The following is a 24,760-nucleotide window of genomic DNA, read 5'->3' as shown; positions in this document are numbered from 1 at the left end:
ATAAGACTTTGGCACCCCTAAGAATCTAAATGTATTTTTCAACTTTTGTAAGGGTTTGTGCTACTTCATATATGTCTTTTGGCCTTTTGGAAAAAAATCAGACATGTCGGAGAGGACAAGGGAGGACTTTTTAAAAGGTTGGGTGTTCAAGTGGACATGTATATACAACGGCTGATTTGATTATACAGAGTGTTCTTTCACGGTCGAATAAGTTGATGTGGAACGATGCACAAATTTTCCTGAAAAATGGATATTGGTGGATGATGGTGTATCGATGCTGACAGATTTAAATAATTGCTGTGCAGTATGATCATATGTTAAAATAGTCTGTGTGCATCACTCGATGCAGAGGCCAGGCTAACCCTCGTCAAAATATGCTTCAATTATTGTGAGCAATAGCGGTAGGTGTAGACCTTGTCGAGTCTTCGAACTGTGAGGGGCTTATAACCATAAACTTAGTACGCAGAGTCTTCTTTCAACGATCGTGAGTACGCAAACCTTACCTACAGTCAGTCTCTCTCTCTCTCTCCCTCTCCTCTCCCACAGTTGGGTATTGCTAATCAAGTCTTCGGATTCATAAGAGGTACCAATCCATGTCTTCTTTCCTTGCCAGTGTGCTTCACTCCTAACAGGTGCGTTCATCTCCTGTCTTTTTCTGAAACTTGGTGCGTTCATCTCCTGTCTTTTTCTGAAACTTGGTGCGTTCATCTCCTTAACTCATTTCGGTTTGCTGTTCCTTCTCTTTCTTGCCTAGCCTCTCAGAGTTATCATCTTCCTACACACATTTTTTCTAGAAAAGGAGGCGACACCCCGACCTCTACATCGAGCGATGCATGCAGCCCTTTATTTAATCAAAGCGAAACCAATCTGATCAAAGTACATCAAATTTTAAAAGGAAACGAAAGATACAAGGCGCCAAGCGCGCCACAACCGGCTATGAGAATAGGCCTAGATGACTAACTGTTATGACTGGCGTGGCCTATAGCCGGCGTAGGCCCATTGGGCGTTAATATTAGCAGCTTGGCCCGCAAGTTATCTTAGGTAAATTACTTTAGGAAAGTTATCTTAGGCTCGAGTTATAAATACTAGTTGTAAGACATCAATTGAGATCAAGCAATAAAGATATTATCTTCTGTTGCCCGGCTCCCCAAGGAGCCGGAACCCTAGCCTCCGCCGCGCCTAACCCTAGCCGCGACGGCGCCATCTCGCCGGCGCGCCCGCTCCAGCCCTCGCTCCCCTCCTCCCTGCCCGTACAACCTACGCCGGAGGCCCGGTAGGAACCCTAGTCCTACCACTAACCATCCATCCTATTACTGTATCGCCATCCAAACCGGTTGAAGATACCCTGAGCTACCATCTCTCAACGGACACACCCAGTAACCAAAGGCTACCTGACTTTCGCAGGAGTGAGCAAAGACCACGTGCGGATCAAGGCAGTAGCCCTGAAGATAACCTGCGAAAAGTTGATAGAGCTATATCTGTTAAACACCAAATCATTTCTGCAATTCCATGTAGCCCAAAGTAGTGCACAGGTTCCCACACGAGTAAGCTGTGCAGATCCAAATTCGACCCCCTTTAACCATGTCTCAAATAACGTGTTTATGCTATTAGGAGGACTGATATTGAAAGCAATGTGAATCGAACGCCATAAAAGTTTAGCCAAAGGGAAATCGAGAAAGAGGTGCCTGATAGTTTGGTTATTACGACAGAAGTTGCATATTTGGTTGCCTTTCCAATTACGTTTTGCCGAATTGTCCTTTGTTAGAATAACTCCTTTGTGGACAAACCACATGAAGATCTTAATTCTTAGCGGCACTTTGACCTTCCATATATTCATGGTCTTGGGAATAGGCGCCATATCTATGAGGTGCAAATACATAGATTTTACAGTAAATTATTCATTAGTAGTCAACTTCCATTGAACACTATCGGGTGAATCAGAGAGGTTGATGTCCATCAACCTTATGACTAGGTGCAGCCAGTTGATCCATCTTTCACCAACTAAGGATCTACGGAACTGAATATTAGAGGCGTAGCGCGCAATATTGTCTCAACAGACATCTGTTGACGTTGGACAATATTGTAAAGCTGCGGATACTGAAAAGCTAAGGGCGTCTCCCCTAGCCACGTATCTTCCTAGAATCTAGTTAATTAATTCATCATTACCAATGATAAACTTAGCGCTATGAAAAAAAGCAGTTTTAGACCGCATCAAACCCTTCCAGATAAGAGTCACTTGGCCTAGCGCTAACCTGTGCTAAGGTCTTATTTTGTAAGTACTTGTTTCTAAGAATTTGTATCCACATACCTTCGGTTTCCACCGAGAGTCTGAACAACCATTTACTGAGCAGACATCTGTTTTTCACCTCTAAATTCTCAATCCCTAAACCCCCTTGCTCCCTCGGTCTACAGATGATGTCCCATCTAGTAAGCCTATACATGGTCTTGACATCATCACTCTGCCAGAAGAAACGAGACCGATAGAAATCCAACCTTTTTCGCACCCCAACCGGTATTTCGAAAAAAGATAGGAGGAATATAGGCATGCTTGTTAATACAGAGTTAACAAGTACCAAGCGTCTTCCATAGGATAGAAGCTTGCCTTTTCAACAAACAGAATTAACAGGATCGTCGGTATCCTCCATAGGTATTCCAGTAGCTTAACTTTCTTTCAAATCGATCCTCGATACACTTTCACTCCTTATTTGTTAGCTTTCGGTGGTGAATAGGAATGCCTACATAAGTAAACGGTAAATTCCCACTTTCACAACCGAACAGTTGGTTGTAAGTGTCTTGTTCAGCTTTGGCCTTTCCGAAGCAGAACAATACACTTTTATTGAAATTAATCTTCAAACCAGACAGCTGCTCAAATAAGCATAAGATGAGTTTCATGTTTCGGGCCTTGTCTAAATCATGCTTCATAAAAAGAATCGTTTCATCCGCATACTGTAGGATTTACACACCCCCGTCCACTAGATGTTGTACTAGTCCACCTACTAGATCTTTCTCACTGGCTCTCCTAATAATTAAAGCCAACATATCTGCAACAATGTTGAATAGAATAGGAGACATAGGGTCCCCTTGTGTGAGACCCTTCAGTGTCTGGAAGAAATGACCCACGTCATCATTCACTACAATACCGACACTCTTTTTTTTTATAAAGCAGTCGACATGCTTCCGCCAAAGCTCGTCGAATCCCTTCATACGTAGGGTTTGCTGTAAGAAAGACCATTTGACTTTATCTTATGTTTTTTCAAAATCCACCTTGAAGATAACTCCATCCAGTTTCTTCGAGTGAATCTCATGCAAGGTTTAATGCAAGACCACCACCCCTTCTAGGATGTTACGTCCAGGCATGAAAGCCGTCTGAGTAGATTGCACCATCGAATGGGCCATCTTAGTCAGCCTATTAGTTTCCACCTTTATGAAAATCCTGAAGCTAACATTTATCAGACAAATAGGACGAAATTGTTCAATTCGCGCTGCCCCCTCCTTATTTGGTAGCAGTGCTATGATATCTTCCTACACACATTGATTGGCGTATATATATATATCTCAAAAACAATCTCTGCATCTTGGCGAACGTGCTAAAATTGCTTGTAGACAGTCCCACCTTGTGCTTCCTATAGACTACATACATACATACAGGGGCTAAATCTTCAGGAGGTACATGTTTCTTTGCTACGTATTTCTGCAACCCTGCTGTCTATCTCAAGCACACAAATTTTTCCTGATGTTGTTCTAAATACACCATGTAATAAAATGAATAACCAAAGTGTGATACAGCGTATACTTGGCGGAGACGGGAGGAACCAACGGTGATGCTTCGTCAGGTCAGCATGACACGGCCTGTCGGTACCAAACACTCATATGCCTACTGGCAACTTCTAGAGCCTTACTCCACTGTCACTCTCCCTACTCACTCGGCCCTCCATTGATAGATCCTTCGTTGTACTCGTAATCCTGAATGTGAACCTCGTTATTCGCCGTGTCCACAGTCATGTCCACGAGCGTGATAGTGGGCCGTGCGGTAGCAAGGAAATGCATATCTTTTCAGGGGTTGTTTGGATAGGTGGAATCATAGAAAGCCTATTCTATATCTTTTCAGGGGTTGTTTGGATATCAAACCAACCATTGTAAGTCACATCTTCAAAATAGTACGAAAGGCAGTGCGGGCATCAGTGCTGCTCCTTCGGTTCTTCCCAACCACTTCCACCCATGTCATCATCTGATGATCAAACCGCCAAAGTGATTAATTTATATATTCACTAGTTCCAACCATGCAATAGAGAACCACGGCGGTGGAGCCATGGAAGTGGTGATCTTTTTATTTCTTTTGGCGGTGGAATTAGTGGAGTTCGAATGAACAATGGATTTCACCAACTTTCTCTCCTTATTTGACGAACAATCTTAGGTTTTCGCCTACGAAAACACTAGTATAACACATTCATTAGAAAATATAATTATATAGACCTGTTTTAAACCAATACTAGTAAATGACACATGCCATGCACGTGTACTTCCTCTATCCACATATATAGGACCTAATACGTGTTTCCAGGTTACCTTTGACGATAAGTTAAAGTAATAGTATATGACAGGCATGTTACACAAACCATATCATGAAATTCATGAGTGAAAGTAGTTTCTAATAACATAATTTTTATATCGTACATCTCACAAATATGTATGTATGTATATATATATATATATATATATATATATATATATATATATATATGTAGCTGGTCTATTCTACTAATATTTGCATAATAATATTCTGCACATGCTTTTGAATTGGAAAGCTATAAATTAGGCGCAACATCGCCACATTGAACACTTTATGATATTCCTCGCGGTTTAAGAGCAATTTCGAAAACGGTGCGGCGCCCGACGAGTGTCAGCGAGCATATTTTGCATTTGTTTTCAAACAGCTCGTCGGAACGATGCAAATGATACGCCGTTGAACAGATATCATTGAGGCACAACTTTTATATATAGAATACTCTCTCTAATTCCTTACGGTTTAAGAGCAATTCCAAATTTACCCAAACACGGAAACTCAGTTTTTCAATTTTTGCTATTTTACAGTACGGTTTTCGCTGCACTTTTTTAATCGTTTCCCGAAATGAGGTGTGTGATACGTCGTTGGAAAGCTATGCAAGATGCATAACTTTCATATGAGGAACATGTTTTGAGATTCCTTATGGTTTTAAATTAATTTTGAATATAGTGCGGCGCCCGACGAGTGGCAGCGAGCGTATTTTGTGAATTTTTCGAAACCGCTCATCGGAATGATGCAAATGATATGCCGTTGAAAGGATATCAACGAGCCGCAACTTTTTCATGTAGAACACTCTCTATAATTTCGTACGGTTTAAGAGCAGTTTTGAAATTACCAACGTGCGGACACTCTGTTATTCGGGTTACCAAAATCGATGCGTGAATTGCATGAGACAGAAAATCACACTTCTTCTAAAGGAAAACCACACTGCATCAAATGGGCAAGCAAACTGCATAATTTGTTTTTTCAGCCGTAAATTTTTCCACACGAGGAAGTGGACTCTGCTTCACATCGGGGCGTACATGAACCACAACACCATCGAAAAGTGGACCGTGTTACTTTTTTTGTCATTTTCTTAACAATTTTTTGCACTTCACATTTTTGGGAGTAAGTGAACCACTGAGGGATCACTAGAAGAGTGTGTAGGTGGGGGGGGGGGGTGAATAGACTACTAGCATGAATTTAAAACTTAATCTTTTTCCAAGTTAATTGGTTGGCATATTTTAACAGTTTCAGCAAGTCTAGCAAGTCTAAGAGCCCTACACATGCATGTCAACAAATATGGCAGCGGAAACTAAAGACATTGCACATGATGGAAAGAGTTGAGATAAGTAGATCAAACGCAATTGGAGACGCAAGGATTTTTTCCGTGGTTCCGATAGGTGGTGCTATCGTACGTCCACGTTTATGGAGTCTTCAACCCACGGAGGGTACCGGTCGTGAGAGTCCACGGAGGGCTCCACCCATAAGGGTCCACGAACTAGCAACCTTGACTATTCCATAACGGCTTTCGTCCACGAAGGACTAGCCTCACTACGGGTACATCTTCACGAAGTAGGCGATCTCCTTGCCCTTACAACTTCTTGGTTCAACTCCACAAAATGAAGTAGGAGGATCCCAAGAGACACCTAACCAATCTAGGAGGCACCACCCTCCAAAAGGTAATAGGCTCGGTAAATATGATGAACTCCTTGCTCTTGTGCTTCAAGATGATAGACTCCTCAACACACAATCACTCTCTCACAGATTTGGCTTGGTGGAAGAGATGCGATTGGTCGAAAGCCACTTGGGGAGGCTAGAAATCAAGATCCATATGGTTGGAGTGGAAGATCTTGACCTCAACACAAGGGTAGGTGGCTCTCTCTCAGAAAAACTGGATGGGGCAAGTATGGAATAGTTCTGAGTGCTTGACTTGTGAGTAGGTGGTGGTGAAGGGGTATATATAGGCATATCCAAACATCCAACCATTACACACAAAATGACCAACTCGGTGATCAAAAGGTGGCAACTTTTGGTATCGAAGTGGTATCGAAGTGACCAAAAGGTGGCAACTTTTGAATGTCGGTGAGACCAATATAGGAAACTCGGTTGCACCGATCAGGTGACCAACGGTCAGATTTCCCATTCTCGGTGACGCCAATCAAACAATCTCGGTGGTACCGATATTGTGAATTTGTGTAACAGAAAGTTGGCAACCCAAACTCGGTGGCACCAAAGCGGAATTGGTTGCACCGAAAGGCTAGGGCTTGGCTAGTGTCTCTCTGAGTTTGGGAATCGGTGGCACCGAGTGGAAAGTGTTGGTTGCACCGATTTTGGATATTTGAATTTTGACAAACTTTTGGGGAAGAGCTTGTGGGTGTTTTTGGTGACTAACGCTGGTGCACGTATGAGCATTTTGTTCACCAATCAATACATTACCCCTTTTAATAGTATTGGCTTTCCTATGGACTCAAAGTGATTTCTCACAAAGTAAAATGTAGAGTTCTCTAGCTTGAAGTTTGCCAATATTATTCCTTCTTCTTCTTCTCCTTGGGGATACTCTTCACACTCCTTTTGCCAACCCATCACTCTCTATGGACTTTATCTGAAATACACTAGGTAGAAATATTAGTCCAAGAGACAATGTATGTTGTCATGAATTATCAAACCCACCAAGGGAGCATGTTGTGCTTTCAACCGCGACGCTACCGAAAGTGAACCGCATTAGTTTTTCTTGTCTTTTTTCATACTTATTTTTTTACATGCTAGACCAAGCGAGTGGACCATAGGGACTGAGCGAGTGAACAACATCTAATAATAAGCGAGCTTCTTTTATATATTTTGGTTTCTGTTTAGCAAGTGAACCATGGATGAGTTTTGTAGCGAAGTGCGTGAGGGAACAAAGTGAGCTTCAAAATATAAATATTCATTCATTATATTTACACAAGCCACACTCACATTAGTCAACCACATTAGGCTTTATTTTTTCAAAATGTACACTAATGTTGCACGCCGTTTGAACCTCTCTTTTTTCATATCCCTTTGAAAACGTGAGCTACATACACAGCGGTGGGAACATGTGGATCGGTGTTGGTTTTTTCGAGCGAGGAAGTGAACCGTGAGCCGGGCGGAAGTGGACCGCTGCGCAGCTATAAGGAAATTACATCGGGACCAACTGAAGTAAACTAAATTACATGGCGAATATTTTGTTTGTTTGTTTTCTCGCAATTGAACTGAAGTTCATGGTGAACCGAACTATGATTACATGCAAATTCAAAAAAATTACACCACGCCAGTAGCTGAACCACATGGTCACCCCTAGGAACTGCACATCGTCACCAGCCGGACTACATCCCCGTGCGCCGCTTGGTCGTGCTCCCGTTGTTGTCGGTAGAGACCAAATGGTCTCTACAAGTCAACTGCAGGCGCCCGTTTGCCGAACTGCACGTCCAAAGCAACCGGGGCGCCTGCAAAGCCGCTCGCCACCGATGCCCTTATTGGATGCCTTCCCCTCCGACGACAGCGTCGGATGGCACCACACAGCCAGCTTGTACGCGTGTCCTTCCCCTACAAGTCGCTCTTGCGTCGCAATCTGAAGAATCAAAATAGAGAATGAACTCCAAGAAAGGAAGAGGACAAGGAGCTTTTGACGGAGCTAGGGTCACACAGGGACGGAGTGACCTCACCTACATGGTATCTCATGGATTGTAGAGGTGAGGATGACGAGGGAGACCGGGGAAGGAGTTGGCCGGTGAGCCATGGAATTACAGGAGGAGTGGAAGTAGGGGAGGAGGTGGGGGAACAGACGGGGGCTTATTGTCCCGACGCGACGTGTAGTTCCTCCAATCATCCCGCCTTCCCGTCATGGGGGTAGCGGCGGCGTAGAGCCTTGATCTTGTGCGTGCGGGATGCCATAGTGAGGGGGAGGGGCGGAGCGGCTGGGGAAGCCGCCCGGGATCTTGACGGATCGATGGCGACTTGGCTAGGAAGCCGGCGGCCTGGGAGAGCTCCACGTAGCGCCGCGCGGAAGAACCGGGGAAGGAGTTCCGGTGAGCTTTATCCCATTCACAATTATATGGTGAGGTGACATGCTTGCATGTTAGATAAATATTCATTTCCCATGTATGATTGCATGTTGAGGTGTCTCTTATCTCATTCATAATTGTATGATGAGGTGGCATGCTTGCATGTTAAATAGTCTTTTCCCATGCATGATAGCATATTGAACTCGGCCTTATCCCATTCATAATTGTATGATGAGGTGGCATGCTTGCATGTTAAATAGTCTTTTCTCATGCATGATAGCATATTGAACAGGGCCTTATCCCATTCATAATTGTATGGTGAGGTGAGATGCTTGCATGTTAATATAAATAAGTTAGTGGAGATAACTCTTTTAGGTATTTAGGATTTATTTTATTTTTCATTTCTAGTATGTTAAACTGCTAATGCTATACTATTGCATTCATTTTTTGTGTTGTCTCGCCTTATCATCTTGCCTACTTCCATGTAGCTTGCTACTCCCTCCGTTCCTAAATATAAGTCTTTTAAGAGATTTCACTAAGGGTCTACATACGGAGCAAAATGATTGAATCTATACTCTAAAGTGTGTCTATATACATTCATATATAGTCCACTAGTGAAATCTCTACAAAGACTTATATTTAGAAACGGAGGGAGTAGTTGCTAGTACTACTCTAGTGCTCGTGTCACGAGAATTTCCCAAAAATTTCTGGATGTCAATGGAAACAATCATGTGTGCGCCCAGCAAACTTCATTCGAGAATGGTAGGCTGCCAGGACAAGGGACGCCCCACCACGAATCCCTGCAATGTAGGCCATAATATTGACATATCCGATGGTGTCTGTGTGGCCACACAGCCCTCTAGAATGAGCCAGTAAATACGAGCTTTCGGATTAGAAAGGTCCAATGTCTTATCTTACTTGCTATTGGTATACTGTATAGTACTCCCGAAATACTTGTTGTAGAAATGAACAAGTATTTTCGGACGAAGGGAGTAGCATAGAAGATCTATCAAGGAATAAAGCTAGATCAACTTGGACATTATTTTTTAACAAAGCCAGGTAAAATCATGAACTTCGAGCAATGCAACGACTAAGACACGCATAAATCTAACGCCATCACCAGTCATTTAACTCGATAATTACCTACACTACAAACTTATACTACAAACCACTACAGTCAACGTCATTTGTCTTCCCCCGCAAAAACAATATCAGTTTACTTGTTCATGGTACTGATTACACTGTATATTTTGTATATTTTGCAGGAGGCCAGTAGTTAGAGTTATATATAGATAGAGAAAAAATTGCCAAATGATCCCTCTAGGTGCAACTTGCTCATCGATCGAACCAACTAAACCCCACATAATTAACTACTTGCTTATGAATATAGGATTGTGAGTTATAGAAAAACCTCAAGAAATAAAATAGGCCTATAGAGAATAAATAGTAACGTGCCTCAGTTAACGTATTTACAAGTTGGATTTGACATTATTCACCCAGTTTTTTTGTTTCTCATTGTACAAACCATGTTTGGATTTCAAACTTCAGAAATTTTCATCGCCTTTTCGATGCTCTTTTAAACTTTCTTTCATACATTGCATGCTATAGTCTTCACTATGTTCTTCAGGTTCTTGTACTGTTACGATGGTGATTGGACTTGTCATCGCACTAGTTGCATTGGCAGCTGGTTGGTTTTGGCACCGGAGGTACATGTCACGGTGGCAGCATAAAATGCAAGGTACTGTAGTTTACTTTTAAAAAGGAGGATAAACCCCTAGCATCCACAAAGATTGATGCAGACAACCATATATTATTAGCTAATGTAATTTCTTAATAAATAGACTTACCAAAAAGAAAGGAAATTGGAGGCCATCCACATAGGAGAAGCCTCGCGCCAATATCTCTAAATCCTACCACCATAGCAATAGGCGATATAGCATCAAACAAAGGGCACAACACACCAAAACAACGCCTTCAAGAAGGAATTGCCGCTCCAAAACAAGGTATTATAATGTGAAATTTGGTTGAACTGTGTTATAAGCGACAAATTGACAAAGCTTCCTAACTTAAATTAATCTGAACAAATATCTTGTATGGTTTGTGTTATTAGTGAAGCATATGGGCCAGATTCAAGTAATACCCGGCACCTCCAATGCAACCACCACACCCTCGACTGCAAGCATAGGTAAACAACTCTCTTTGTTCACACTGTTAGGCGTTCACAACTTCACATGGAAACCCCTCAGTACAGCCATCATTTTTTCTATAACCGTCCCTTTCAAGGAGCTATTACTTGGCACATTTCCTATATAGTATATGCCATTGTTAATTTTTCTGTTTTTCAGAAAAGGAAAATGGTCAACAAAGTTATTCCAAAGTAGATGTTCCAAGGAGTTTCCCTTATGAGGAATTGTCACAAGCAACAGGTAACTTCAACGAGAACAGAAAGCTTGGAGAGGGTGCTTCTGGTGCTGTCTACGAAGGTACACTTGCAGGCATAGATACAAGCGTGGCAATAAAAAGGATCAAGGAAACGTCATCAGATCAAACAAAAAAGGCCTTTGTTAACGAAATTAAAATAATGAGCCAGCTGCATCATCGGAACATTTTAAGTCTAAAGGGTTGGTGTGAGGAAGACAAACATCTACTGCTTATCTATGAAATAATGGAGAACGGTAGCCTTGAGGACCATCTTTACCCGGAGAATGGTGCCATGGATACTGCAGTTTATGGTGAAACAGACAATGACGCACGTCCGGCTTCACACCTAAGTTGGTTGGTAAGGTATGCACGGTATCTTTATGTATATATGGGCCATGCATGCATGTGTATTAATTACTCATCTTTAAGATAATACTCCCTCTGTTCCTAAATATAAGTGTTTGTAGAGATTTCACTAGATGACTACATACGGAGCAAAATGAGCGAATCTAGGCTCTAAAACATGTCTATATACATCCGTATATAGTCTCTTAATGAAACCTCTAAAATGACTTATATTTAAGAACGGATGAAGTACTATACTAATGTAGGCACGCGTGCATGTTTCAGGCACAACATAATAATTGGTATAGCCTCCGGTCTAGCATACCTCCATAAGGAATGTCGGGTTGTCATTGTGCATAGGGATCTCAAGCCAGCTAATGTAATGCTGGACAGGAACTGGAATGCTAAACTGGTCGACTTTGGGCTGGTGACGCAACTCAGTCATACCCAAACCTCGCGTAATATGGACAATATCCGTGGGACTAGAGCATACATCGACCCCGCATATCTGGAGAGTGGCAAGGTATCTGAGCAATGTGATGTCTACAGCTTAGGCGTGGTACTGCTTGAGATTGTCTGTGGTACAAAACCATCCATCCTGCAAAGTAGTGATAAGCACAGCCTTATTGAGATGGTCCAGGACTGTGATCGGAGCAACAGAATTCTTGATGCAGCTGATAAAGGGCTCAGGGGGCAGTTCGATAAGAAGATCGAAGCTGTGTTGCGGCTCGGGCTCCAGTGTGTCCTCCCAGATCACCATAATCGTCCACATGCTGGAAGAGTGAGGGATCGCTTAATGGAGCTGCTGGAGAACGGGAAGGTAGCTTTCTCAACCCCCCAACCAAGTGAAGAGCAATTCGGTATGTGCTTTTTTAACTCCGTAAAGTTTCCTTTATATTATAACCATGTGCTAACAAAAGCACACACATATAGCTTTGTTTGTGTGCCGTCAATGAAACAGAGGTCCTTCAACCACACATGCATGACGACCATCACTTTAGCTTTGAACAAACCATTTAGAAAATACAAAGAATTTAAAGGTAAAGAACATAACTTTCTAGGTCCATGAATTTACTCTTCGCCCAACCCTGCTCTCGCGACGCGAGGGGGGGGGGGGGTGCTAGAACCCAGGCGAGCGCCTACAACCTCCTCCTCGCCTCCCGTCCCCTCGCAAATTGTGGCACTCATCCCGGGACGCAGCGGTCACGACATGTGCGGTGCAAGCGACGCGGCGAACGGTCGTGCCGGCGGCGCTGGCTCGGCTCGGTGTGGAGGGGTGGGGGCTGCGCACGGCTGGTCTGAGGTGACTCCTGCCGGCTAGTGGATTTGATGATGTCGGTTGTTGCCTTGCGGTAGGGCATAGGGGCAGAGGGCGTTAGTGGCTGAGCCATGTGTGTGCTGCAGCCTGCAGGTCTATGCCGACCCCTGATTGTGGGGTGGCCGCAGGGACAAAGCTAGAAAAAATATTTACTCGGGTCATGTCTATAATACTGGAATTATCTTAATAAATAAATAGTGTTTAGTAATAAATCAATGAAGGATTTACTAATATCATTGGGGTCAATTGACCCCAATGCCTACAAGGCAGCTACGTCCCTGGGTGGTCGGCCGCTCGTGATCGTGGCGTCCATGGAAGGCATGGCGGTTCGATCTAGATCGGCCAGATCTGGCAGACGACGCTGCAGGTAGCCGAGAGATCCTCGCCAGGGCCGGTTTCTACCCACTTTTTGGGGCTCTGAGTCCGCCGGCGCCCTAGTGGGACCTCGGTGGCTGCAGCTTTCAGGGAAGCGGTTGGCGTTTGATGGTGGGGTGTTGGTAGTGGTGCAACCACCCTTCTCTTGGGTCCGTGTTCACGGTGCGTGGCTGTATACACGACATAGGTGGTTATGACCTAGGGCTCGTGCTCGGGCGAACTAGATCTGGGCCCAAGGCGGGTCGGGGCTACCACACTGGGTAGGTGACCTTTGGTTCGGTCCGGGTGGTGCACGCTAGTGATGAGGATACTCTCCTCACAGGCGCAGTGGGCGGTGGTGGTGATCATGACATCGCGGCACCATCGGATGGATCAACGTTGAAGGCCACAAACTTAGTTTCGTATGAGCTCACTTGGACCAAGGCCAGAGGGCTATGGCTGGGAGTTGCTCAGTGGCGTTCTTCGGTAGTCACTGGGCCATGTCCCTCGTCTCCATCTAGACTGGCTGGGAACGCAGGGGTGGGCGCCTCATACCATGCAGGTGTTCACCTGGAATCTGTGGCTTATGTCGGTCTAGGAGTTGCCTCTACTCTTTTCTACAGTGGTTGGTGCATCATGAAGTGCGCAGTTGGCGATATCTCGGGACATGGATTCTACGACCATAGCCCTGAAAGGCGGTGCGCGTGGTTGGCTCTCCGGCGGGCACCATGGCGGTGGTGGTGGCAATGCCTCTTATCTTGTAGGTGGCGAAGGGTGTAGCGGTGGGTGGTTGGGGCTCGCTCTCTAACTTTGGCAGTGGCGAGGCCCAAATTGTGCTATGGAGGTTTGTCCTTGTCGTGGTTGGTCTGGGTGCCTCTTCGTTGCACAGGTGAGCTACCAAGCGAATACTCCGCACTTTGGCGCCAACGGGGACAAAGCCTGCCGGTGCCGCTCTCGTCTTGAGGATATCATTGTGGTTATCATCTCTGTGCCAAGGTTTTGGGTGAAGACCATTGTTTGTCTCAGACTCGGCAACAGTGACGCTTAGCACCGTTCTCCCTCCTGAGGGAGTTGTGGTGGAGCTTAGGTTTCCTGGGTATGTCGTGGTGTGGTATGCAGGCCTACCTATGTTTTTTCTCAGCAATGTATTGTGTGCATTTATGCTGTCGGGCTATCCTCGAGTCTGCTTTATAAGAGGGTATCCTCGCTACCTTGTATCGTTCGGTCGTGTACTTTGTTTTTACTTTATTTATAAATCAGGACGAAAGCCTGCTTTGAGAGGTCTATGAATTTACTAAAAAAACTTCGGCAGTTCCCTAACACGACATGTGATATATACACATCGGATTGCAGGAACTTCATAAAGAGAAATTTGTCAAATGATCCATCTAGGTGCTTCCTGCTCCGCGACTAACCAAGTAAACCCTGCATGACTATGCAAATAAAAGACGCCTATAAAGAATAAAGAGTAAAGCGCCCCCAGTAAAATATTTACAGTTTGAATTATACATTATTCACCCGGTTTTTTTTGTTTCTCAATGTGCAAACCGTATTTAGTTTTTTTCCGCAAATACGCAAAAGCTTGCTTATCATTTCATTTATAGAAAGAAAAGAAAGAGCAAGACAGAGCATCTCAAAGATATGTACATGACGAATAGCATAATCTAAGAGTGCAAAGGCAAAGAATGTGTTGTTCATCCCAAAGCACAAGAAGGGATCACAGAACACACGCCTCTAACCCGCACCCGCCTGTGCCCAAGATTTAGCCTCATCCTGCATGACAAGCACTACGCAATAGGCAAAAGGGCGCTCGACAACAAAGACGCAACGATTGTGGAGCCGGCATATGGACCAAGGTTTGAAGATCACCGGCGACGTGAGCCCCTTCCGAAGACAGGTAGGTGAAGCAGCGACAATAAAGGCTCACTAGAGGAGGAATTCCTCGTGGCTGGCTGGCGCCAGGGCAGTGGCCAGGTAGCAGACCTGCTAGGAGAGCGGGCAGCCGATGATGATGTTTTGTATATTTTTTGGCGCCTGGTTATGGAGGGTGCAATGGTCGGCATGCGGCAGGCCATGACGAGCAATACTAGCCGAGGTCGAGCACGGACCTGAGGTTTGCCAAGCAGATGAAGAATTTGATGTGTCGATGAGTCCAAGATTTATTTTTCATGTAGGGATGGAGCCACGAAATAGTGCATAGTAGCAGGAGCTTGCCAACTAGGAGCTATCGCTAGTCCACCGCCAGGAGAAGCGGTCAGGATTAGTGGTCAACACCACATCACGGAGGCGGTACCAAAGCTAGACATACTCGACGAGCGCGACCACAACGAGAGCTCCACAAATACCCCACACACCCATGCACAACCAGCAAGCCCCCCTCGGTGATCGCCCAAAGCTTGCGACACTGGCAGATCAGCGATAGGAAGGAATGCGTGATGTCGACAATGGCCTTGTGGTCGAGCCAGGGATCGGACCAGATATAGCACATGTGTCCGTCGCCCATGGACCAAGTAGTGGAGGCATGTAAGGCGGTAGAAGCATCAGGCTTGCTGGTGGACCTTGTCGTCGAGCCAGGGATCGGACCAGATATAGCACATGCGTCCGTCGCCGATGGACCAAGTAGTGGAGGCATGTAAGGCGGCACAAGCATCAAGCTTGCTGGGGGAGGTGTAGGTGACACCAAAGGCGAGAGAGGGATCCATCTTTTTAGCCATAGCCACCGGACACGAGCATTGAAGGTCGCAGATGCGTAAGTCGCCCAGCTCCATTGGGCGACAAACACGCTGAAGGTCCTGTACTTAGTTTTGAAACTTCTTGATTCACAAATATATCTTGCATCATCGTACACTAATGGCTTCTGAAATTTTCTTCGTTTTTTAGATGATCAATCCAACTTCTTTCACATATTGCATGTTATGGACAGTTTTTATACATGTTGTTCCATGTACATTTTTTTGTGGCAATAAGTCCTCAATTTGTTCTGTAGGTACTCGTACAGTTACACCAGTTCCGGCGGCTTCATTACCAGCAGGTTGGTTTTGGCGCGGCAGACACAAGTCACAGAGAAAACATAAAACACAAGGTACAAGCACAGGTAAAGAGAAAAATTAACGAAGCTTCATAACTTAAATCTGAACAGATATCTTTTATTCTCCATGTTTTTAGTAAAGCCTACGGGTCAGATTCCAGTAATACCTGGCACCTTCAGTGCAAGCACATATAAATTATTATTATTTTTTCATGGTTTTAGTTAGACTTCACAACTTCACATCGAAACCACAGAATTCAGTAATTATTTTTAAAGCACATCTGCATGACACATAATTTTTGTTTAAGGAGCAAGTACTTACATGTCCAATATACTTTTGTTAAATTTCTCGTTCTTAGAAAAGGAAAATGGTCAACAAAGTTATTCAGAAGTGAACGTTCCAAGGCATTTTACTTATGAGGAATTGGCACAAGCAACTAGTAACTTCAACGAGTATAGAAAGCTTGGAGAGGGTGCTTTTGGTGCTGTCTATGGAGGTACACTTGCAGGCATAGATAGGACTGTGGCGATTAAAAAGATCCGAGAAACAACATCAAACCAAACAAAAATGGCCTTTCATAATGAAATTAAAATTATGAGGCAGATGCATCATCGGAACATTTTAAGTCTAAAGGGTTGGTGTGAGGAAGACAAGCATCTACTGGTCATCTACGAAATGACGGAGAACGGTAGCCTTGAGGACCTTCTTTACCCTAAGAATGGTGCCATGGATACGGCAGTTCATTTTGGAACATACAATAACACACGTCCATCTTCACCCCTAAGTTGGTTGACAAGGTATGCACAACATCTGTATTTATAAGGACCGTGCTTCTATATTAATTGCTCATCTTTAAAATTACTACTCCCTCCGTTCCAAAATATAAGACCTTTTAAAGATTACACTATGGACGACATACGGATGTATATAGACATATTTTAGAGTGTTGATTCATCCGTTTGGCTCTGTATGTAGTCTATAGTACAATCTTTAAAAGGTCTTATATTTAGGAAGGGAGGGAGTACATAGTAGAGTTATATTACTAATGTGCGCGCATGCATGTTTCCTATGTGTTTCAGGCGCAATATACTAATTGGTATAGCCTCTGGTCTAGCATACCTCCATAATGAATGTCCGGCTGCCATCGTGCATAGGGATCTCAAGCCAGCTAATGTAATGCTGGACAGGAACTGGAATGCTAAACTGGCCGATTTTGGGCTGGTGACGCAAGTCAGGCATACCGAAACCTCACGCTTTACGGACAATGTCATCGGGACAAGATCATATATCGATCCAGCTTATATGGACACAGGCAAAGTATCTGGGCAATGTGATGTCTACAGCTTAGGCGTGGTGTTGCTTGAAACTATTTGCGGTGAAAAGCCAATCATCCTGCAAGGTGGCAACAAGAACAGCCTTATTGAGAAAGTCCGAGAATGTGATGATAACAATAGAATTCTCGATGCAGCCGACAAAGGTCTCAAGGGGCAGTTCGACAAGGAGATCAAAGCTGCGTTGCGGCTCGGGCTCCAGTGTGTCTCCCCAGATAATCGTCCACATGCCGGAAGAGTGAGGGATCGCTTAACGAAACTGCTGGAGTATGGGAATACATCAGAAGAAACTAAAGAAGCTAGCACCGTGAACCTGGAGGCTTTATCTCGCAGGTAGAATGACCATGGAAGATACTTTCAAAGCATTCGGAGCCACAACGTCTTTTCTTTCGTCCCGTCTAATATATAGTGGAGTACTCAACTGATCATTGGACAGGTGCATACTGCAAGGTGAAGGATCGATAATGGCAACTCAAACCTATGGATTCGATGAAGCCCCACAGTCCGCAGGCTCTATGCTCTCCAGCTCAAGGTTAGTACTAACTTCTTCACGATGTGCGATACCATCTATTAGTTTGTCATAATCAATCTCCATACTGATATAACTAGTACAAGTACCTGCTACTGATATATGTAATTTCCTTTGAGTTAGATACCTAAAATAAAAATCCAGTCTTTTATGCTAAGAATCTCCTCAATACATACCCAAGCTCTACTATCTCACTCGATCTGCCCATTATATATAGATCCACAAATCCAAGCCATTGTTTTGATTGTTTTAATCTGTTCCTTGAAGCAGAGACAATGACATGGCTAGCAAATTGCAAAATACAACATGTCTAACGATCCGAGTACTGCAAGAAATCACCGATAATTTCTCCGAGAAGCGGAAAATTGGCCAAGGCGCTTGTGGAAAGGTCTATCGGGTAAGACTTCGAACACAAAATATTCTTGGTTAATTTGTACCTCGTCAACAAACACCCATACAATATATACATATATACACACACTCCGATACGATAGATAATAAAAACAATGTATGAAACACAAGTGAGTGAGTGTGTGTGTCTATATATATATGTAAATTGTTTAGGGCACCTAGGTGTGTCGGCTCCTATGCCCGTTATGAAAAGTCATATTCATTAGTGCATGGCGCACAATCGACAAAATATGGATTTTCATGTTTTGTTTGCATCCAGTAGTATCCTCAATGGTCAATGATTGCTTTCCACAAAATAATATTATGTTAATTCCCTAGAAATAATTATTTTCAAAACAAAATTGCATGGTGTTTCTTCTATAGTAATGCATGCTGGTAAATTCACTAAAAAATATACTATAGTCTAGTTAAAAATAATCTGAATACTCGTACTTGGTTACGTATATACCCAATGTTTTAGATACCTACAAACGTAGTCCAATATAATTTTAGGTGCATATACTCAAATCCCTGCACAAAATAGTGCATGCTCAAAATATTTCTCTATTTACATACCTCGATGTTAATTTTATTTGTATATACCCATAAATATCACTCATTTTATTAAGTGGTACATGTACCCGAGATATCCACGTGTACATGTTATTATATTAGACCGTCATATCAGTTAGTGGTATTATATTGTTGTGTTATACCAAATGAAAATATACCCATACCTAATAAATTATACCTAACGAAAATGTACACATATGGAGCCTATTATATCTCACAAAATTATACATGTACCATAAGTATTATACCTAATGAAAATATACATATACCCAAGGTACTATATGTACTGAAAATATGTAGACACACACACACACACACGAGGTATTATACCTAATACAATTTATGGATGTACCTTGGGTATCCTAAATGAAACGAAGGCTGAAATATACCTCGGGTATACCTAATAAAAATTATGGATACAACGGAAAAATAATTATATTCTTCCCATTATTTTGTTCAGAACTCTAAACATACCTAATGTTAAGTGTGTTGCGTGGTGTTTTCCTACTTAGTTATTTTGCACCTACCATACATGGCAACAAGTATGGTAAATTTTGCTATAAAAAAACAAGTATGGTAAATTAATTAATTGCAATTTTCTTATCATGAATGGACAAATAATGACACGTATCCATTAGGCATCCTTTATTACTTTCCATAGCAGTAACGCCATGCAAACAAATACTAGGAAAGTAGTAATATAGGTATGCATGCAAAATCTGAACTCATCTTAACAACGAAAGCAAGTATGATCCAAGGGCATCTAGGTAAGGTGCCTGGGCACCTAGGTTCCCAAAACGGTATATATATAATTATTGCCTACCAATGATCGACACCCCCGTGTAGTTGTCCAGGTGATGGGGTGAGCACGGGCTACACCTCAAACGAGCAACAACCAAGTCATGGGCTACACCATTGGAGGCCCTCGGGCTCCATGGTGAAGATGTTGGTGGCCGACTCACATCATTGTTTGGTTGTGCTTCATGGTGGTTCAATTGCGCACCAAAAAAAAGTTCCATGAGAGTTTTAGGCAATAATAAAGGTCGCCATTTTTACAAGTGCCTCGAGGGGACGCCTGCTTGGATGGGTCCTGCAGTGGCCTATTTAACTTGTTTAGCTTCTAATGGTGTCCTAGCTTGGGGCCCTCTCATCATGTCGACTCCCGGCTAGGTGTGTCGGGCCGAGGACCTCCATGTAGGTTTTGTCCTGGGCCAACTTGGGCAGCCCATGACGGTTACAAGGAAGACCCAGAAGGCTGGAGGTATACTCAAAGATGCTAGATCCATGGAGAACTCTATCTCCTTGTACGTAGACGACTATGATCTTGTAACCCTAGGACCCCCGGTATCTATATGAACCGAGGGGTCAGACTCGTAAAAAACACATTACAATCTTCTGGTAGATTACATGTACTTTGTACTCACCCCAACGCAATAAACACAAGCAGGACGTAGGGTATTATCTCTTCGGAGAGCCCGAACCTAGGTTAAATCCCTTGTCTCTGTTACCCTCATTCCAAGACATCTATCTTAGGATCCCCTACCTTGAGATCTATCGAATTTAGTTCTGTCAATGGTGGCCCATCAAACAGCAGATCAATTTCAATGAGATCTTTGCGCTAGGACCGATGTTCGTCTTCGGCAACATCACCCTTGTCACCAACTCGGATGGCCATCTCGGCTAGGTCGAATCTTTCGCTCCGGTCCGGACAATCAGTTTCGGCAACATCGAGTATATCGTGGATTGCCACGGTGAGCTAATCTTGACGAGCTTGGTGTCACGCCAAGTCGAGGAGCAGCATGAACCACTTGACCCGATCTCGATGCCAGATCAGGCTCAGGATGAGCGTGAGAGTCTTCTCGTGGTTCGAACCCAGACCATACCCCGAAGCCGCTCTCCATAGCCCAGATGTCAGATCAAGCTCTCGAAGCCACTTCCCCTAGTCGAGATTTCGAATCAAGGTCAGTGGAAACGTTTGTAATCTTTTCCAAGGTTGATGTCAGATCAGATCTCAAAGCCATTTTCTGTGATCCCAACGTCAGGCCAGGACCACGAAGAGCGTGAGAATCTTCTTTTGAATGAGATTTTGGATCAGTTTCAAAAGTTCACAATATTGGACGACACGATCTCGGTGTATGATTAGATCTGGGAGTTCATAGGAGAGGTCGGATTTTTTGACCCACCCATCACCCATCTCGTTGCTAACGTAGAAGAACTAACATATGTCTTCAAAGGTGCCACCGACGAGACCGAAGATATGGAAGAGTAGATCGGCGAGTCCACGGACAACCTACAAACAGCCATCACACCTTCTGCTAAGTAGCCGGTGGCCTCGACCTACGACATCTATATGGTGGAAACGCCCAATTTTGGCAATGCTAGAGGAGGCGGTGACGACGGAAATGGCAACGGCGCCAATGACAATGGCAATGGCGCCAACGACAATGGCAATTGGCATTAACGGCACTGGCAATGGTGCCAATGGGAATGACAACGGCAACAACAACCCTGATCGTGCATGTGACAATGTATGCGTAAGCAAGGTCGGTCCTTCCAAACAAAATTGAGACCGTGCAGGATGTGGGGAATGAAGCATACCCGCTCATTCTCGGCTTCATGAAGTTGAGGCACTGTGATGGACCACGAGGTGTCGCCCCTGGAGACGAGCGCGGAGTGTGTGGCACCGCGTTCTGATGGCGGTATGTAGCCCGGTCTAGTTGGAATATAACAAGCAATAGGGTTTTCCTTCGTCAATCTCGAAAAAAGGTCCATTAAATACAATATTGAGTGCATTTGGACTTGTGGACACCATGAAGGGAGCTAATTTTGTGACTCACATCTTTCACAATTGTGTAGCCATGAGAAAATTAGTATTGTAGGGTCAAGCATTGTGCCTTCTTTATTTCCATGTTATGCAATTTAGAATAAGTAAAGTTTGTGCAAGTTGTTGATCATGTAGAACAAAGAGCACCTTACTATTTTTTCAAAATAAAATGAGAGCTTATAATAGATTTTTAACAGGCAGAGCTTCAAAACGGAAAAGAAATTGCTGTGAAGGTTCTTTACAATAATGTGGTAATGATTGATGATGTACAATTCCAACGTGAATTTGAAAACCTTATGAGGCTGGAGCATCACAACATTGTAAGGTTAGTTGGCTATTGCTATGAAACACAACATCAACCTATTCAGCACATGGGAGGAATAGTTTTTGCTGAAATGACATACAAAGCGCTCTGTTTCGAGTATATGCAAAATGGAAGCCTTGAAGAACACCTTTCTGGTACGATGTTTCTCTACTTCTTCTGTTTCAATAATATGGTGCTCTACTTGCGTTATGTAGCTTACCGTGTGAATGAATATGATTGTATATATTTTGATTTCATTGACGTGTTTTAAAATTGCAGATGAAGGTGATGGACTTGAGTGGCACACATGTTACAACATTATCAAGGGGGCCTGGAAGGGTTTACAATACCTTCATAAAGGATCTGATAAACCAATTTACCATTTAGACCTGAAACCAGGCAATATATTGTTAGACAAGAACATGGTACCAAAGCTTGCGGATTTTGGTTTATCAAAGCTCATGGGTGATCAACAATCCATAATCACAAAAACTCTTATGGGAACAATGTAACTTAATTGATGTGCCTTTCATGAATAAATTCCTGTCATAATAGAGAAAACATGTTCAATTACTAGATATTAATATTGCATGTATTTTTCCATGCAGTGGATACATGCCAAAGGAATACTTCATTGGAAACATCGTGTCGAACAAGTTTGACATATTCAGCTTGGGTGTTGTAATGATAAAGATAATTGCAGGCCGTGAAGGCCATTCAAAAAGTGTCGACATGTCCCGCCGGAAGTTTCTTGATCTGGTAAGACATGCTATCTTCTCACTTTAGAGAAAAGTTTGATGTCATTTTTAGATTATGTTTTGATGCTATGTTTTACTTTGGTGTTCACCAATCACCCATTTTGAAAAATATAGGTGTATCCATTGAATAACGAGTTAAGTGTGTTTTCTCTCCTATGTGATCTAATCAATATTCCATATCTTATGGTTTAAAGGGCATATCCCTAAAATCATAATAATTCTATTTGTAAGACTCATTGTCTTGGGAATATGTATAGCTATACCAAAATTTATTCTATCAAATTTAGGTTCTTAATGTAGAAACAATGCATGAATGAATGACAGGTGCATGTCGCATTAATATGTTGTCTAGAACTTAAGTAGATCTTCCTTGTTTGTTGTGATTTACAAAATGAGCCTAATAAACCAGAAAGGAGGAGTGTCTAGCTAATGCACTATGTACATGTCCGCGTGCATGCGTTCTGGAGATAGGCTTTCACCTCGCCGGTTTATAGATAAAGGCACAAATGGCCGAACCAATACAAAGTGGTGAGGAAACCCTCAAACAAGCAGCTCAAAAGAAAAATACAACAACACAAACATAAAAAAACAGGAGAAGGCACCCCTAACAAATTACACCCAAGACTACTGAAGAGGGTTGGAGACACGCCACCTTGAGAAAACACCGGTTACTGAGGACCGAACACACCAAGCAATCTCAGGAAGGGGTCGACTCACCGTTGAGGCACCCCCCTCGCTCCGGGCCGTGGAGCGCCGCTCCTTCGAGGAGACAGCAAGGACCGAGAATGGAGACCACATGGCACATCGATAAGATAGGAGATCACCGGATCCATCCCTCGCTAGAGATGATCCTGACTAGATCCTGACTAGATCCAACCCGCAACAGGGAGACTCGTTGGAAACAAGGATCACCGACGTCCACGGGCCTCCGCTTGCATGTTTTGAGTACTTAATTACGTTGATTATGGGTAGTATATGCTTCTCCAGGCATTCTTAGTTGATCTGTAAAGTATGTATAATAAATTCAATTGGATGGTAAAATCCTTGCAAATTTGTGTTTGATTTATGTAGGTACAAAGAAACTGGAGGGACAAGATGCAGGAAACATGTCTAGCTAGGAGGCTGCTGGAAGCATACTGCAAACAAGTTAACGTGTGCACTGAGATTGCACTGAGTTGCATGGATACTGATAGACACAAAAGGCCAAATATAGTGGATATCATCCATCAACTAAATGGCACCGAAGCTGTGATTGACAGGGTAATTTAGATCATTACTGCCATACTAGCTGCTTCTGTATTTTACACTTTCATAATTTTTGCTTCGTATGCTAAAATATGTACTGTCCCCATGCACCAAATGATGGTTGATGGACGCACAAAATTTCAGGTGAGGTCGGACGCATTGACAAGAAGCGAAGTGGCTTTAGGTCATGACACCACAAGGGCATCACGAAGAGGTGGAGGAGATGCCGCGCACCGGCTCGGCACGGCATGGGGATGGAGATGGAGAGAACAACGAAAGCTGTAGCATCGACTAGCCATGCTGCCTGCAGAGACATGCCGCATGCTGTTGATACATTGTGTCAAATTTTATACAGTTTTGCTATAACTCAGCTAGCTGAGCTGAGATAATTTTTGATCTCACTCGTTTATATCAGCCGTCAGATATTTGCCGCGTCGTGATTCACGTTTACCCGAGTTGGCCTGCATTAATACCGATGGACTGTGGCCTGTGGCCCATTTTCTATTTTCGTTGCAGCCCCCGTTTCTGTAGCGTTGGAGCCTGGCCCGTGGCCATTTTTTATGTGTAGCGCAGGCCTGTCCCATCTTGCAACGTGGTCTTTTTTTTAATTCTTTTGTTGTTTCCTTTTCCTGTTTTGTATAGGGACATAAATGTGCGAGTAATTTTTTATTTTTGTTGATTGAGAAACTTACAAAATAGTAGTTGTTTAGTTTTCTTTTAACTATTATTGTTTAAAAAAATCATCATGTCAGTGAGTTGTTGGGACCAGTT

At 43.4% G+C, this 24,760-nt stretch overlaps 1 protein-coding gene across 5 annotated transcripts; it reads left to right on the top strand.

Moving 5' to 3' along the window:
• The first annotated feature begins 422 nt into the window (after window positions 1-422).
• Window positions 423-24,433, top strand: LOC123402357 (receptor like protein kinase S.2-like). 5 transcript variants are annotated; one of them, XM_045096276.1, is made up of 16 exons: window positions 423-583; window positions 10,196-10,306; window positions 10,410-10,571; window positions 10,679-10,753; window positions 10,914-11,352; window positions 11,620-12,194; window positions 15,993-16,100; window positions 16,394-16,832; window positions 17,115-17,699; window positions 17,803-17,898; window positions 18,163-18,292; window positions 21,880-22,141; window positions 22,266-22,494; window positions 22,595-22,745; window positions 23,816-24,004; window positions 24,134-24,433. In XM_045096276.1, the coding sequence occupies exons 2-16, from the start codon at window positions 10,213-10,215 to the stop codon at window positions 24,272-24,274; spliced, it is 3,675 nt and encodes a 1,224-aa protein (XP_044952211.1). In that variant the 5' UTR covers window positions 423-583; window positions 10,196-10,212; the 3' UTR covers window positions 24,275-24,433. The 5 variants fall into 5 exon arrangements, with proteins under 5 accessions (XP_044952211.1, XP_044952214.1, XP_044952213.1 ...); XM_045096279.1 differs by having other exon boundaries at window positions 423-632; window positions 11,728-12,194; XM_045096278.1 differs by having other exon boundaries at window positions 423-632; window positions 15,993-16,088.
• Window positions 24,434-24,760: the final 327 nt, after the last annotated feature.

Source organism: Hordeum vulgare, chromosome 6H (genome assembly GCF_904849725.1).
Source record: "Hordeum vulgare subsp. vulgare chromosome 6H, MorexV3_pseudomolecules_assembly, whole genome shotgun sequence".
NCBI lineage: Eukaryota > Viridiplantae > Streptophyta > Magnoliopsida > Poales > Poaceae > Hordeum > Hordeum vulgare.
The sequence above is the reverse complement of the archived record's forward strand: the minus strand, read 5'-3'. Positions and strand labels throughout refer to the sequence as shown.

Excerpts from the sequence above, each read along its gene's own strand:
- LOC123402357 (XM_045096276.1), top strand. The coding sequence starts at position 10,213 with ATGGTGATTGGACTTGTCATCGCACTAGTTGCATTGGCAGCTGGTTGG. Across the intron at positions 16,833-17,114 it reads CCCCTAAGTTGGTTGACAAG|GCGCAATATACTAATTGGTA; the intron begins GTATGCACAACA and ends TATGTGTTTCAG. Across the intron at positions 17,899-18,162 it reads TCTATGCTCTCCAGCTCAAG|CAGAGACAATGACATGGCTA; the intron begins GTTAGTACTAAC and ends TGTTCCTTGAAG.